The sequence below is a fragment of the Protopterus annectens genome, chromosome 6.part0, assembly GCF_019279795.1.
Source record: "Protopterus annectens isolate FY-2018-M chromosome 6.part0, PAN1.0, whole genome shotgun sequence".
Classification (NCBI taxonomy): Eukaryota; Metazoa; Chordata; order Ceratodontiformes; family Protopteridae; genus Protopterus; species Protopterus annectens.
Genome location: NC_056737.1, coordinates 837,827,605 through 837,841,489, shown reverse-complemented (window position 1 = coordinate 837,841,489; position 13,885 = coordinate 837,827,605). Strand labels below are relative to the sequence as shown.

General features: G+C 39.2%; 1 protein-coding gene across 1 annotated transcript in view; it reads left to right on the top strand.

The window, feature by feature from the left end:
• MARK3 (microtubule affinity regulating kinase 3) overlaps positions 1-11,145 on the top strand; it is a gene marked incomplete in the record, with an annotated part of 2,430,063 nt that extends 2,418,918 nt beyond the window's left edge. Inside the window, 1 exon segment of the mRNA XM_044074521.1 lies at positions 9,471-11,145. Within this exon segment, the coding sequence (XP_043930456.1) occupies positions 9,471-9,816 (346 nt within the window).
• Between the last annotated feature and the right edge of the window lie 2,740 nt (positions 11,146-13,885).

Sequence of the window (13,885 nt, the reverse complement as noted above, 5' to 3'; positions counted from 1 at the left end):
TAAAACTATATGTTTAAAACCATTCTAAGACTGTAAAGCAAAGTAGGATAATGCCAATAAACAAATAAAACTTTGTAACTAATAAAATTAAGAATGGAGAAAAAACGCAGCTGATGCCGAACTGTTGTCTAGCGCTTTCATTCCTTTATTGTTGTTAGGAACTTCTTCATAACTGAAAAAAGTATATAGCCATGCTCTCTAAATATGCTGTATACAGGAATACATAATTTACATATGATGTGATTAGTGGCCAATGGCCAAAGATTTCTTTTCCCAATACAAAAGAAGAATTCGAACCAATGATTATCTCCTCATGTTAATTCAAGGGCCAATGAAATTGTTTTCAATTCTTACCAGTATTCATTGTGATGTGTGCTATAACAACTTTTGAAACCAACTAAGAGTGAGCTGAACAAATACTTAATACAATTGGTTGTTTTACGATGTTATTGCGCTTACTTCTAACTTGTGTATATATATTTATATATATTTTTGTGTATATGTGTGCATGTATATATATATTTGTGTGTGTTTTATATATATTTATATATATATATATATATATATATATATATATATATATATAGTGCTTCAACAAAGTATTAGTTTGAGTGTGCACACTTATGCAACCAGCTCATTTTACATTTTTTATTTTTCCCCTAACAGATTTGTTTTTCAGTTGATTTGTATAGGTTCTAGGTCCCAGTAAATGTTGGAAAAGTTTTAAAGTGATTTTTTTGTGGTCGCTTTTTAAACTTGCCTTTTTAACAGGGGTGTGTACACTTTTTTATATCCACTGTGTGTGTGTCTATATATATATATATATATATATATATATATATATATATATATATATATACACACACACACACAAAAAGTAAATACGTGTGTGTGTGTGTGTGTGTGTGTGTGTGTGTGTGTGTGTGTGTGTGTGTGTGTGTATATATATATATATATATATGTGTGTGTGTGTGTGTATATATATATATATATGTATATATATATGTGTGTGTGTATATATATATATATATATATATATATATATATACATGTGTGTGTGTGTGTATATATATATATATATATATATATATATATATATATATATGTATACATGTATGTGTGTGTGTGTGTGTGTGGTATATAGTTAGATCTGTAGATTAATATATCCCATCCAATGATGGTTGATTTTGCTGACCCATTACAATAGGGGCAGCTTGCACTCTGTCTCTGCATTGGTGCATGCTTCTGTACACATGCTGTATGTCAGATACCCTCACAAAGTCGGTCACAGAGCCAATATCTATTAGGAATGTAGAAGCCTCCACTTGCGCCCTGGAACGGTTGGCTGACTTGGAACCATAATTTGCCTTTTCAGACTGCATGAAAGCTATGGCTTTGTATCGGTAAATACCACAAGTTGGCCTGCGATTGTCGTCAGATTGCTTATTTTTTACCTTTCAGTTAGCAGATATTACATATTCTAAATGGTAAACCGGGTAAATGTCAACATTTTAGTACATCAGTGATATCAGAATTACAAAAAGGATATTTTTCTCAGAAGAGATATTTTCTCTCTCTTCCTCACTGGACCTCTGCACAACCTCATTTGCTCACCCAGCTAATGATTCCTCCCTATTTCTGCTTCCTAACTGGGTACCTATGGATGTGACCCTCCCAACTCAGAAGTTGACTAACTGGCAACTCTGTATTAGCCCTAGACAGCAAGGGATCCAATGGAGTGTTTGTGTGGAGCTGTGAACCATCATATTTGCAACAGTTTTGTTAAGATTCCAAGCTTTGATATACTGTTGCTGTCCATTTGTTTTAATATGATATGGCCTGCAAGGCTTTTGGTCTCAACCAAAAGTTGCACAGACATCAGGCCTCTCTGAGCCATCCCTCCCAGGATAGGAGAGCTAGCCATCCATTGGCCACACCATCCTTTACCTCTAGCCATCGATACCAGTAGTAAGAGTTAATTCCTTTTGGGTCGTAATAAGTGCAGATAAACATCCTGCTTCTCTCTGCCTTTAGGATGGATTTTTTTTTTTGGTCATTTTTAATTATTATCTTAATGTTTATACAAGAGACACCTGAAACCCTCACTGTTGAGATTGTTGAGATGCTGTTGTGTCTACTTTTACTGCTTGTGGCTGATGCAGGTATTTAAGGCTGAGTTTGCATGTGTTTTCTGAAAATTTTTACAAGGTCATCTCAGTGATTCAGGGACGCAGCTTTTGTGGCTAGGTTCAAATTAAGGGCAGAACATTTTGTAGCTTTTGACATATTGAAGAATTTTTTTAATATTCACTTATGTCTAGGTGGTGGTAGACTAGTAACTGTAAAATAAATGTAGTGTGTTGGGACTTTAGTCATAAACAATTTTTCTGTATACATTAAGTGAGATTTTCATTTGTTTTTAAATGTCTTGGCATAAAAAAAAATCATTAAAGTTCAAAATGCAGCTGTCTCTTTGCCTTCAAAGATAGGAGCATGATGTAAGTATTTATTCACTATAATTCCCTGAAAATTTCAGGAGACTGTCAGACAATTGTAGACTTACAATAGTTTTACACCTTAACCAAAATTAGCAGTAAACATTTTAATGATAGCACATTCTGAATTAAATCAGTTGAGCTGTTATTAAAATGCAGTACTCACAGCACCAATTGCATTGTTTGTTAATTTTAGGTGTGTATTTGTGGTTATGTGCAGTTATGATACAGCAAGTTGAAGTGTGCTGATACTTGGCACTGATTTCTATATAACTTAACTCGTGTTTGCCAAGTGCATGTATGACAGGCAGCTTAAGTGCGTTTCCGTGAGTGGCAAAAAACAAATTAGCATGGGATGTATTTTTTTCTGTATATCCTGCACTGCCTCATGGTAAAGCAGTAGTAAATAAGACTTCAAATACAGCTTGCGTACAGTTCCTGTTTGAACTGATCTCTTGGTTTACATTCTACAGACTTAAACTTTGTATTGCTGAAAATGCAAGTAATGATGATCATATTGTCACAATGATTCTAAATGAGATTTAAAAAAAATGAACACAGTTCACTGAGGGAAAATAAGTTGACCCAAAGCTTTTGCACAGTTTGCAGTGTCAGAACTAACAAGCTGCCTGGACACTTAACTGCTTTGCGACAGTTATCTGCATTTTTGTGTGCTGTCATATTCTCCTTTCTTCCATTACTGAATCTGCAAATCGTAATAGATTTTTTTCAAAGTGGCAAGATTCCCTTAAATCTTTTGTAATCGATTTTACTATATATATAATGTGGATGATTTTTGACAGAGGGGGACGAGGAAAAAAAACTGTTTGAAGACTTTTTAAGTGTAGCTGTAAAGGTGTCACTTTTATAGTACAATGACTGTAGAAAAATAATCCCAGAACGGATGGTGATGAGGGTGATGAATGCTTTATTGCGCATATAGTTGATGTGATGGAAGTTTTATTGTAGTTAACATTAATTCATTAATTGCATTTTGAGTACCTGTGTAAAAGATAATTCTGTAAGTTGTGATGACATAATCACATTTTGTAGCAATTGTGTGGTCTCAAATCATTTGGCACCAAGTTTGAGTTTGGTTTGCATGCAAGGCTATGACTTTTCAAGTTTGTGTTTTATAAGTAATTTGCAAACGAAAAACAAAGTATCCAAAATGTGATTGAAATATTTTTTTACCTATTTTTTTATGCTTTCTGATTGAAGAAGGTCTGAAATTTTGTTTATTTATACCAAAAAATGCTTATTAGTTTTTGGTCTGTGTCAGTGTTTTCACATTTTGTACGTACTTAGTTTGAAATCAAAGTACTTTAGAGTATGTTCTTCGTGTTTCTCTGCTGCAGTCATTACACTTGGGTTATCTGCCTGCAAGTAGCCCTCAGTCGGCCCGAATACCAGAGACTTAGTATTTCTGTGTCGGTTGCTGTCGCTCCATGTCTGAAGTCAGGGGCATAAAAACAGGCAGCTGGCGCCATTGCATCAGTCTTTCTTGCCGAGGAGCCCGAAGCAGAAGCAGTTTGCACAAGTGCCGGTCGGCCGCTACCTGAGTTTTTGTTATCGAATTGAATTATCCTGAAGTCTTCTAAAGCTAAGAACCCCGTTGGGGATCCTTTTTTTTGCTCTAACCGATGTCAGAAAAAGTTAACAATTGTCCTGCCTGTGGAAAGCAAATACCACACCGAGATTTTCATTCTTACTGCATCACCTGTTTAGGCCCAAACTATAACGTCCCTTGCTGTCTGTTTTGTTTCTTGTTCAGCATCTGAACTATTCGTCATCAGGCCCTTATTGCCGCTAAATACTTTTGTTGTCATTCTCCATATTCCAAGATGGCTTCGGTAAGCCATCCGACTACCGATCTACCGAAAAAACGTAAGGATAAAGAACAGACCGCACAGGTCCAAAACTGTCGACGATGCTTCCGTTAAGCTAGTTGCCAGTTCGCTGGTACTCAGTGAGGCGCTTTCGCAGCCCCTGATGCCTGCTTCAATGGATTCGCAGGCCTCTATGGAGACCCATTCAGTGTCCGGTATGCTACCAGACTTTTCAGAACCTGTGGATGTCTCTACCTTGAATGGGTCCAGAGCCGCTGAGCAGGCACCGGCTTCTAAGGAAGTTCTTTGCACTACTGATATTCGACACAAACCGACGACTTCTTTTGCGTCTTCAGTGCTGTCTAAAACAACCACGTTTCTAAGGCCAAGAGTACGCTCTACGCGTAAAAAAACTGTCCAAACTCATGCGCCACAACATCAAATGCTTAAAATAGCAGAAGATCTTATGTTGATTAGGGCAAGTCAGCCTTCCCCTGCCAAGAGAAAGAGACCTGTCCCCAGCAGCTTTAACAGACCAAGAGTCCGAGACTGAGGTATCTGATTATGAAGACATGCCTTTATCTGCTTATGAGGATTCAGATGCAGAGGAATATATTCCGTCTGCTTCTCCTCCAGAGGATTTTTCTTTTGGGGAAACTTTACATACTTTGAGAGCATTTCTACTGGAAATGCCAAGACTATCCTCAGTCCAAGAAGAGACTAAGAGAATTTCTAGACTTGCCACAGCATAGGCCTTTAGCAATACCCCCAGTCCTGGATGTTGTGGATGATGCCTTTAAGGAATCCAGTTTAACTCCTGATACTTTACCCCCTACTCCTAGGAAACCAGACAGGTACTACAGAGTACCTGACTCTTACAAATTCCTTTTCAAAAATCCTACTGTTGACCGAGAGGGCATCACCCAGGGGCCCAAAAGTATCAAAGCAACTACAGCTAAGAATCGCACCCCTTCAGACAGGGACTCCAGAGTTTGACAGGATAAGAAAGTATACACCTGCAACTCTCGTCATTAGGGCTTTGAATTGCCAGTTTCGCATGTTGAAATACCAACAAAATAGTATGGAACCTAAGCAAAAAATAGCTACCTTTGCAGACTGTGCAGAAAATAAAGAATTACAAGAGCTTATGCATTCTGCAAGCCAAGTCAGCAAGCATACATTGCAGTGTGGCTTTGACACCATAGAAGCATCTTGCAGGGCAGCAGTCACTGGTTCTGTACTAAGAAGGCATGCTTGGCTTAAAAAGCAAACCTTGCCAGACCATGTCAAATCAAAATTATTAGACGTTCCTTTGAATAAGGACAATCTGTTTGGTACCAAAGCAGACAGTCAAAAATTTCTTGCAAGTACAGCCTCCTAGATTCAGTAGGCATTGCCCCTTGAAACATTGGTCCTTTCCAGTGCCCCCTTAAGGCCATCTCAAACTAAACCCAGGGGAAACAGACCCTCAGACTACAGACTCAGGGTATGCAGGGATCTAAGCAGTGGAGTGCCTCCACCTCACAAACAGGGAGTGCTAAGCCTTCCCCTTATGGGAAGAATTCCCAATGACTTCTGAACTCCACTCCCCACCTCTGCCCCAACTGATTGTGCCCCTAGGTGGAAAACTTGCCCATCATGCAAAAAACTTGACTTCCATCACCAAAGACCGATGAGTCCTCAACATTATATCCTAGGGGTACAGATTTTACTTTCACTCACTGCCAGCCCCAAAAGGGTTCCAGACCTTCCTCTAGACCAGTGGGCAGGGGCACAAAACCATGTTTAATCCCGGCCCTCTATAAGGGCATTTCAGCCTGTTCCTGCGGCACAAATAGGTCAAGGGTTCTATTCCAAACTTTTCCTGGTACCCAGAAAAGAGGGCACTTGGCACCCAATCCTAGATCTTTCCATCCTAAACACCTTCCTTGTGGTGCCAAAATTCAAAATGTTCACCCTGCAGCAGCTTCTTCCTATGCTGGCCAAAGATGCTGGGTTAGCTACCCTAGACTTAAAAGAAGCCTGTCTGCACATCCCTATAAGGGACTCATGCAGCAAATATCTTCGCTTCAGGGCAGGATCTATGCATTATCAGTTCTCTGCACTTCCCTTTGGCTTATCCACTGCTTCCAGAGTATTTACAAAATGCCTGGCTCCTGCAATTGCCTACTGCAGACAGAGAAAAATTCAAAGTTACCCATACTTGGACGACTGCCTGATTCAGGCAGACAGTCAGGAAATGCTGTTGCAGCACCTGACATTTGTAAAATATCTTCTAACCTCCCTAGGGTACACCATCAACGAAAAAAAAATCAAAAATAGTCCCCAGTCAAAAGATTGTATTTCTGGGAGCAAGCTTGGACACAGCATCCCAAATGGCATTCCTTACACCAGAAAAACAAGTCTATCTGACAGACTACTTCAGTCAAATGGCCACCAGAACCCAGCTATCCGCAAGGAAAATCCTGCAGGCCCTAAGGTTCATGGCCTCATGCACCCTGCTAATTCCATATGCCAGACTACATGCGAGGAAACTTCAGTGGTACTTAAGTCTTTGGTGCCAACATTCTCAGGACCTGGAAACCTCATTCCTATCACCTTGTCTAAGGACAGAGTTTCTTTGGTGAGCAGCAGCATGCAACCACAACAAGGGACTACCCTTTATTCAACCCCACACTACCCAGACCCTAACCACAGATGCATCAGATTATGCCTGGAGGGCACACTTGGACGACAAGTGCATCAGGGCCACTGGAGCCCAAGTCAAATTCATCTGCACATAAACCAAAAAGAGATGCTAGCTGTGCAGAACTCTCTAACAGCTTTCGGATCCCTACTCTCACCAGGACCCCTGCTAATAAAAACAGACAACACCACAGTTGCGGTACATCAACAAGCAGGGGAGACCCACTCTTACCCAATCTGCAGGCTAGCCATGGCCCTGTGGAACACTGCTTTGGACATGAAGGTCCATCTAAAAGCTCAATTTCTGCCAGGCAAACAAACACACTGGCAGACGACTATAGCAGAAATCTCCTAGACCCACACAAGTGGCAACTAGAGCCAAGAACCTTCAGCCTTCTGATTCAGAAATGGGGGACCCCAGAGGTGGCTCTCTTTGCCTCCCCCTGCAATCACCAGCTCAGCAAATTCTGCACCAGGACACCTCACAGCAGGGCCTGGAAAGTGGATGCCCTATCCTTCCACTATCCAATCTATGCAGTTCCCACTCTGCCCCTTCTCTCAAGAATATTGCTCAAGATAAGACAGGAGAGACCAAGGACAATTCTGAAAGCCCCAGACTGGCCATGCCAGCACTGGTACCCACTCCTGCGCAGCCTGTCACCAGTGCCACCCTGCTCACTCAGCAGGGGGGGGCAAATCTTGCATCCGCAACTGCAAACCCTAAGTCTTGCAGCCAGGCTTATTCCTTGATTTCTCCCCCAGTGTCCAGCCTAAGCAAGCAGGTACTAGACGACATTCTTGAAGCCAGAAGACCCAGTACAAGGAAATCTTAGGCTGATGAGTGAAAAAGGTATTGCTCTAGGATTCAATCTAAAGGAGAGGACATACCTCTTCCCTCCCTACCTCAAATTCTGGATTATGTAGCAGATCTACTCCACAGAGCCCTATCCTTCTCCATTAAGATCCATGCCTCTGCCATTTCGGCCCATTACAACTCTGAGCCACCCCTATTCTCTCACCCTCTCATCAAACTGTTCCGGAGAGGAGCAGACAACTTTAACCCCACCAAGGAGAGCAACCCACCCCTGCTTGGGATCTTAACTTTGTACTGGAAAAGCTCACACTGCCCCCTTTGAGCCTGCAGCATCAGCAGACTTAAAATTCCTATCTTGAAAACAGCATTGCTCCTGGCCATCACATCAGCAAGAAGAGTGTCTGAGTTACAAGCACTTATGGTCATGGAACCCTTAATCATTTTTCATTCTGACAGGGTCTCCCTCAGGACTAATCCTTCCTTTATGATCAAAGTGATGTCCGGTATGGCTCTCAACGAATATATCATTTTGCCAACCTTCTTCCCTAATCCTCTAAATAAAGGGGAAAGGAACCTGCACTCCTTGGATGTGTACAGACAGCTCAGATTCTACCTGGATAGGACTAAGCCCTTCAAGAAATCTGGCCAGTTACTACTCAGTTTTGCACCAGGAGCAGAGGGCAAGGCCATTTCAAAACCGACAATTTCCAAATGGATAGCACACTGTATCCATTTCTGCTGCAAACTCCATGGGAAACTATCCCCTCGGGGTCAGAATATATTCCACTAGGGAAACTTTTACCTCTGCAGCATTCCTCAGGGGAGTCCTAATTCTGGAGTTCTATGCACACATTCACCAAGCATTACCACCTGCCTATATTTTCCAAATCCAGGGCGGGTTTTGCAGCTGCAGGGCATACTAGCCAGCCTAAACACTTCTTGACTGCCTCCACAGTTTCTACAGCGTTGGGAATCGACCTAAGTGTGATGACTGCAACAGTGAAACACGAAGAACATAGTACAGTTGTGTACACTTACAATAAATGTAGATGTTGGAGTGTGTTCACTGTTGCAGTCCTGGTTTCCCTCCTTCCAGCCCCCTTCGCGCTCTCCTCTCTGTGTATACTACTCTGCCCTTGCAGGGGGTATTGCTGTTGGTATTTTACTTTTTATTGGTGGAGATTTTTCCACCCTAGCTCAGCTCCCTGTTGGGGGACTCCTGACATTTGGGGCAAGAAAAACTGATGTAAGGGCATCGGCTGCCTTTTTTTTTTTATACCCCTGACGACCTGACATCAGACCTGGAGTGACAGCAACCGATGCAGAAATACTAAGTGTCCGGTGTTAGGGCCAAATGAGGGCTACCTGCAGGCAGAGATAACGCTAGTGTTATTCCTGCAACAGTGCATACACACTCTAACATCTACATTCATGGTAAGTGTACACAACTGTACTATACTGTGAAAACATATTACTCAGTTTCTCACAAAAGTGCAATTGTTTTGAATAAAAGCTAGTAACATGACTAGTTATGTGTTACTTGTTAAGTGCTAAACAAATGCTTATAATAGCAAAACGGGTATTGGGTGGTATGCAGTTTGTTGAGATTTTCTTTTCATTTAGCATTTTTATCTGTTTTCTTTGCAGTCGTAATGTGTCTGGGGATCAGAAAGATGAAAACAAAGAAACAAAGCCCCGCTCACTCCGATTTACTTGGAGTATGAAAACAACCAGTTCTATGGATCCTAATGATATGATGAGGGAAATCCGTAAAGTTTTAGATGCCAATAATTGTGACTATGAACAGCGAGAACGCTACTTACTTTTTTGTGTTCATGGTGATGGACATGCAGAAAACCTTGTACAATGGGAAATGGAGGTTTGCAAATTGCCAAGACTGTCACTCAATGGAGTTCGATTCAAGCGAATTTCAGGAACATCTATAGCTTTCAAAAACATTGCTTCCAAAATTGCCAATGAATTGAAATTGTAATTTAAAAAAAAAAAAACTTGTACATTGTATGTAGCAACTTTGTGTTTTTCACAAACACAGGTGTAAATGTATTAAACTATATTGTATAGGATACTGTTTAGGCAATAATGTCCACATCTTCTAATTCATATTAGAATGAAGATGCATAAGCTGCTGTGTTGGGAGGGAGGTTGGACTGAATTTGCAAGTGCACTACAGCATTAATTTACCTACTACCTGATGAGTTTGCCATTTTGTCTGTTTATTTTGTACAAAGTGTCATTGTAGAACAGTGATTTGGAGCAAGCTTATGTATTCTACCCCAACGGAATGCAGTGTAAATGCTGTAGGAAACCACATTTAAGTATTACATTTCTGTTTTATTTGGGTATGCTATTTTTAAGCAAACCAGATATCTTAGTAGTACATCTGGTGCAAATGTATGTGCCCTTGTTAAAAAGGGCAAAGAAATAACTCCAATTTTCTTTTTTAATAATTCAGTTGAATTTTGGAACTTTTGAAAGAGAGATTTCCTTTGGAATATTATCGCTGCTGAACTGCTTTTGCAGAAACCAGAAATAAGGGAGATGTAGATTGTGAATATCAGATTTGTTAAGTAGTACTCAGATAAAAATTTGAAGTTTCACGTTTACTCCACTAGTCTTCTGTATTTCCCTTACCTCAAAACTATTGAAAGAAGCCTATCACATTTACCCCCTATTTGTCTTAATTGATGCAGAGTCAAATTATTTGTCCACATTTTATTTATTAGTTTTTTTAAACTCAAGTATTGCAATACTGAAAGCAGAGTGCTTTGTTTAAAGTCTTTTCATTTTCTTGGTTTGATTCTATGGGGCAATGTTCATTGAAATAGGCATTAAGGATCTTTTTCCCCCCTCATAGTGTTGCACTGTCATCCACCCTGTAATGTAATTTAATTTTGCAAGATCATGTATAAAATTTCCTGTAATGAGCCAGTATTTACAAAATTTTAAGTTGTCAGGTTGAGGATCATCAGTTTCTCCATTAAAACAACTTAAAATCTTTCGTCAGTGTTGGTACTTTTGTGCTTGTTAACAGGCAAAACTTGTAGAGTACTGGCCTTCAGTGGGGATGCATCTAGCTTTGTCACATTTATGGTGTGTCAGGTTCCAGTTAAAACCTTTGTTTCATGGGCCAACAATGTCATTACTTTATACCAATGTGTCTATCTTATTTAAAATGTTCAGTGTCACTGTTGTTTCAGTTCTTTCCTGCTGTAATTTATGTAAATTTATGAACATAATATGTGAAGGATCCAAGGACACCTATAACGAGAAGCTGAATTAAATAATTTTGATCATGCCTTGATCTTATGTGTGCAGTATCAATGTCCCTAAAGTACTTAACAGTATTTTTTATCTGATTTCTGCTCCAGAATGACATGAATGGTAAACCTTCTATTGTGATTTTTTTCTTAGACCCCCCCCCCCCCAAATGGCTCTTTATTTTAATATTTTTCTCTTTCTTTACCAAGGGTGTCCTGTCTCCATTGCCTGAAAACTGTTTAGTGCCTTGGGTGCACATTTTCCCTGACTGAGTAGCTATTAGTGATTTATTTATTTATTTTTTTTATTTATTTTTTTACACAGCATCTTTAGTTTTTAAGTTGCAAGGCTGCTTCGAAGAGATGTATGTTCATTTTCAGTGTTCAAAGTTGTGAATATCAACACTCTAGGCCCAATAGGGCCAGTTAATATTTTGATAAATGATAAATCTGGCTTGTAATCCTTCTACCAAACCATGTATCTACTGCTTTTTTAAAATGTTCAATATATCCATTTTTTTCTTGTATATGAAGGTAGCATGTTCTGGTGATTTCTAGCCCTGGTGTGGAAACAATTCCAAGTAACTGTTCTTGACTGTAGAAAATGATGGTTCCTTGTAGAAAGGTTGTGATGCAAAAAAAAAATCTGTATAATGTAATCACAAAAGTTTTATTCCTATAACATTTGTATATAGATATTAAAAGGATCTGTATCCAATTGAAAAATGAAGTATTTAAACCTTTTTTCTCTGTCGCAGACCCAGCGACCTGTCTAGTAAGGGTTCTTTGTACCCTTTAAAGTTTCAGAATCTTGAGAAATTATATATGCAAAAGGAACGGAAATATTCCAATCTTAGTCTAACAAAATTTAAATAATGAAATCAGCTTCTTTCCTGCTTGAAAAACTCTCCTATTGTCACAAACTAAGCTGTAATATTTTCTTAATTCCCCTATGTTCCTCAGAACTTTAACTTGTATCAGCAATAACTTCCATGATTACAGATGTAATCAGCCTTTGTCCTTGCATGATCACCCAGTGCACAAGGATATTATGATTTTCACCAAAGTTGCAAAACCATACATTTTTTAAGTTGAACTTTATGCTTCCTTGTCTTGACCGGTACACAGCTGATTTGAGAGAGCTCTGAAGTATATGATCTTAATGTTAACATCCCCCACCCAACTTAGTGTTAGCGAATTTGCTACGCCATATATTTATCTGTTTGACCTTATCCTGTCAGGATTTTTTAAGCAGTATTGGTATTAAGGTGAACCCATGTAGCATTCCTGCTGTTATTAATTTGTATTCCAAAATATTTCTTAATCCTTACTCTATCTCCTTCCTGTTAGTCCACTAACAACCCATTTCATAACGCACATGTTTATTTTTAGATGTTCTTTCATATTAGTATTCCATGGTTCACTGTATTGAGGGCCTTTGCAAGGTCAAGATACAGAATATTAACTGCAAGGCCCTTCTCAATAACACATGCAGTGTTTTGGTAAAAGTTAATCAGACAAACAGTAATGGCCATAAGTGGAACTATACTCATGGATATCTGTCCCTTTCTAGCATTCAGCCAGCAGTACATACATAATTGATCGTTTGCTACATTTACTCTGTGTGCATGTTAGACTTGAGGGCCTAAAATTATGAACAGAAGATGCTGAGACATTGAGATCAGTTTGGCCTTCTTCTAGGTGTGAATAAGACCATCTTCCAAGAACCTTTGAAAGAAATTAAGAAGACATTATGGGAAACCTACAGTGGTATTACATAAAAAGAACCCATTCATTCCATCAGGCCCAGCAGAAGACTTTGCTTTAATGGATTTTAAAGCAGTTCTAATAGCCTCATTAGAAATTATAGGTTAATTATAATAAACCTTCATCACTTCAGTTAAAGTTGAATTCATGTTAAGGTTCCCCACAAAAAAAAAGAAAATTCAAATTCCATAGCAAGCTATGCTGGTTCAGTAATGTATCCATTGACATTATTTAAACTGAGATTAAATGTCATATCCCTAATTCTAAAATACTTACAGAACTTTGTCATTCTTCAATGTATATTCTGCCACCCTTACTACTTAAGAGCATCTAGCCTTCCTTACCAGTTTTCCAAGTGTTTTTTTTTTTTTTTGGCACTTGAATAGATGATTTTATAATCAACCCTCAGGGCTCTCTTGTATTTCTGCCACATCCTCCTCACATTACAGATTTAAAATGAGATCAACTGACCACCAAGAGGTTTTTTTTTTTTTTTTCTTTAAATCATTTGAGGTGATAAAACCTGTCAATTAATTGATAAACTTATACAACATTTCCCATTTTCTATATTTTTACCTTTCATGCCTATCCATCTATTGCCAGTCACAAAGAATTGACTTGACTGCCTCAAAATCAGTTCTCTAAAAATGTGTATTCTCCATAACTGGACCTTTATATGCATAAAAAGCAACCTGAAATGTGATGCAGGTATGATGAGGCCCAGATTTTGTCTCCAGGAGACGCACAGTTACCGACACTCTTGTTTGTTTGTCTGTCGGCTTTTCCCGGTAAGGGGTCGCCACAGCGGATGATTGTCCGCTAATGATTGACAGTAGATTTTTACAAAACGCCGGTAACCCGAAATACATCACGTGTTACCACCCCTGGTTGCTTATTTCATTGTTTGGGAATAATTAAACGTAATACTTAGACAAGTGTACACCAGTCCACTTTTTCTTGTTTTACTGAGCAGTAATTCCTGATTTTTCTTGTTTTGTCTGGTGTCACCACCCCACT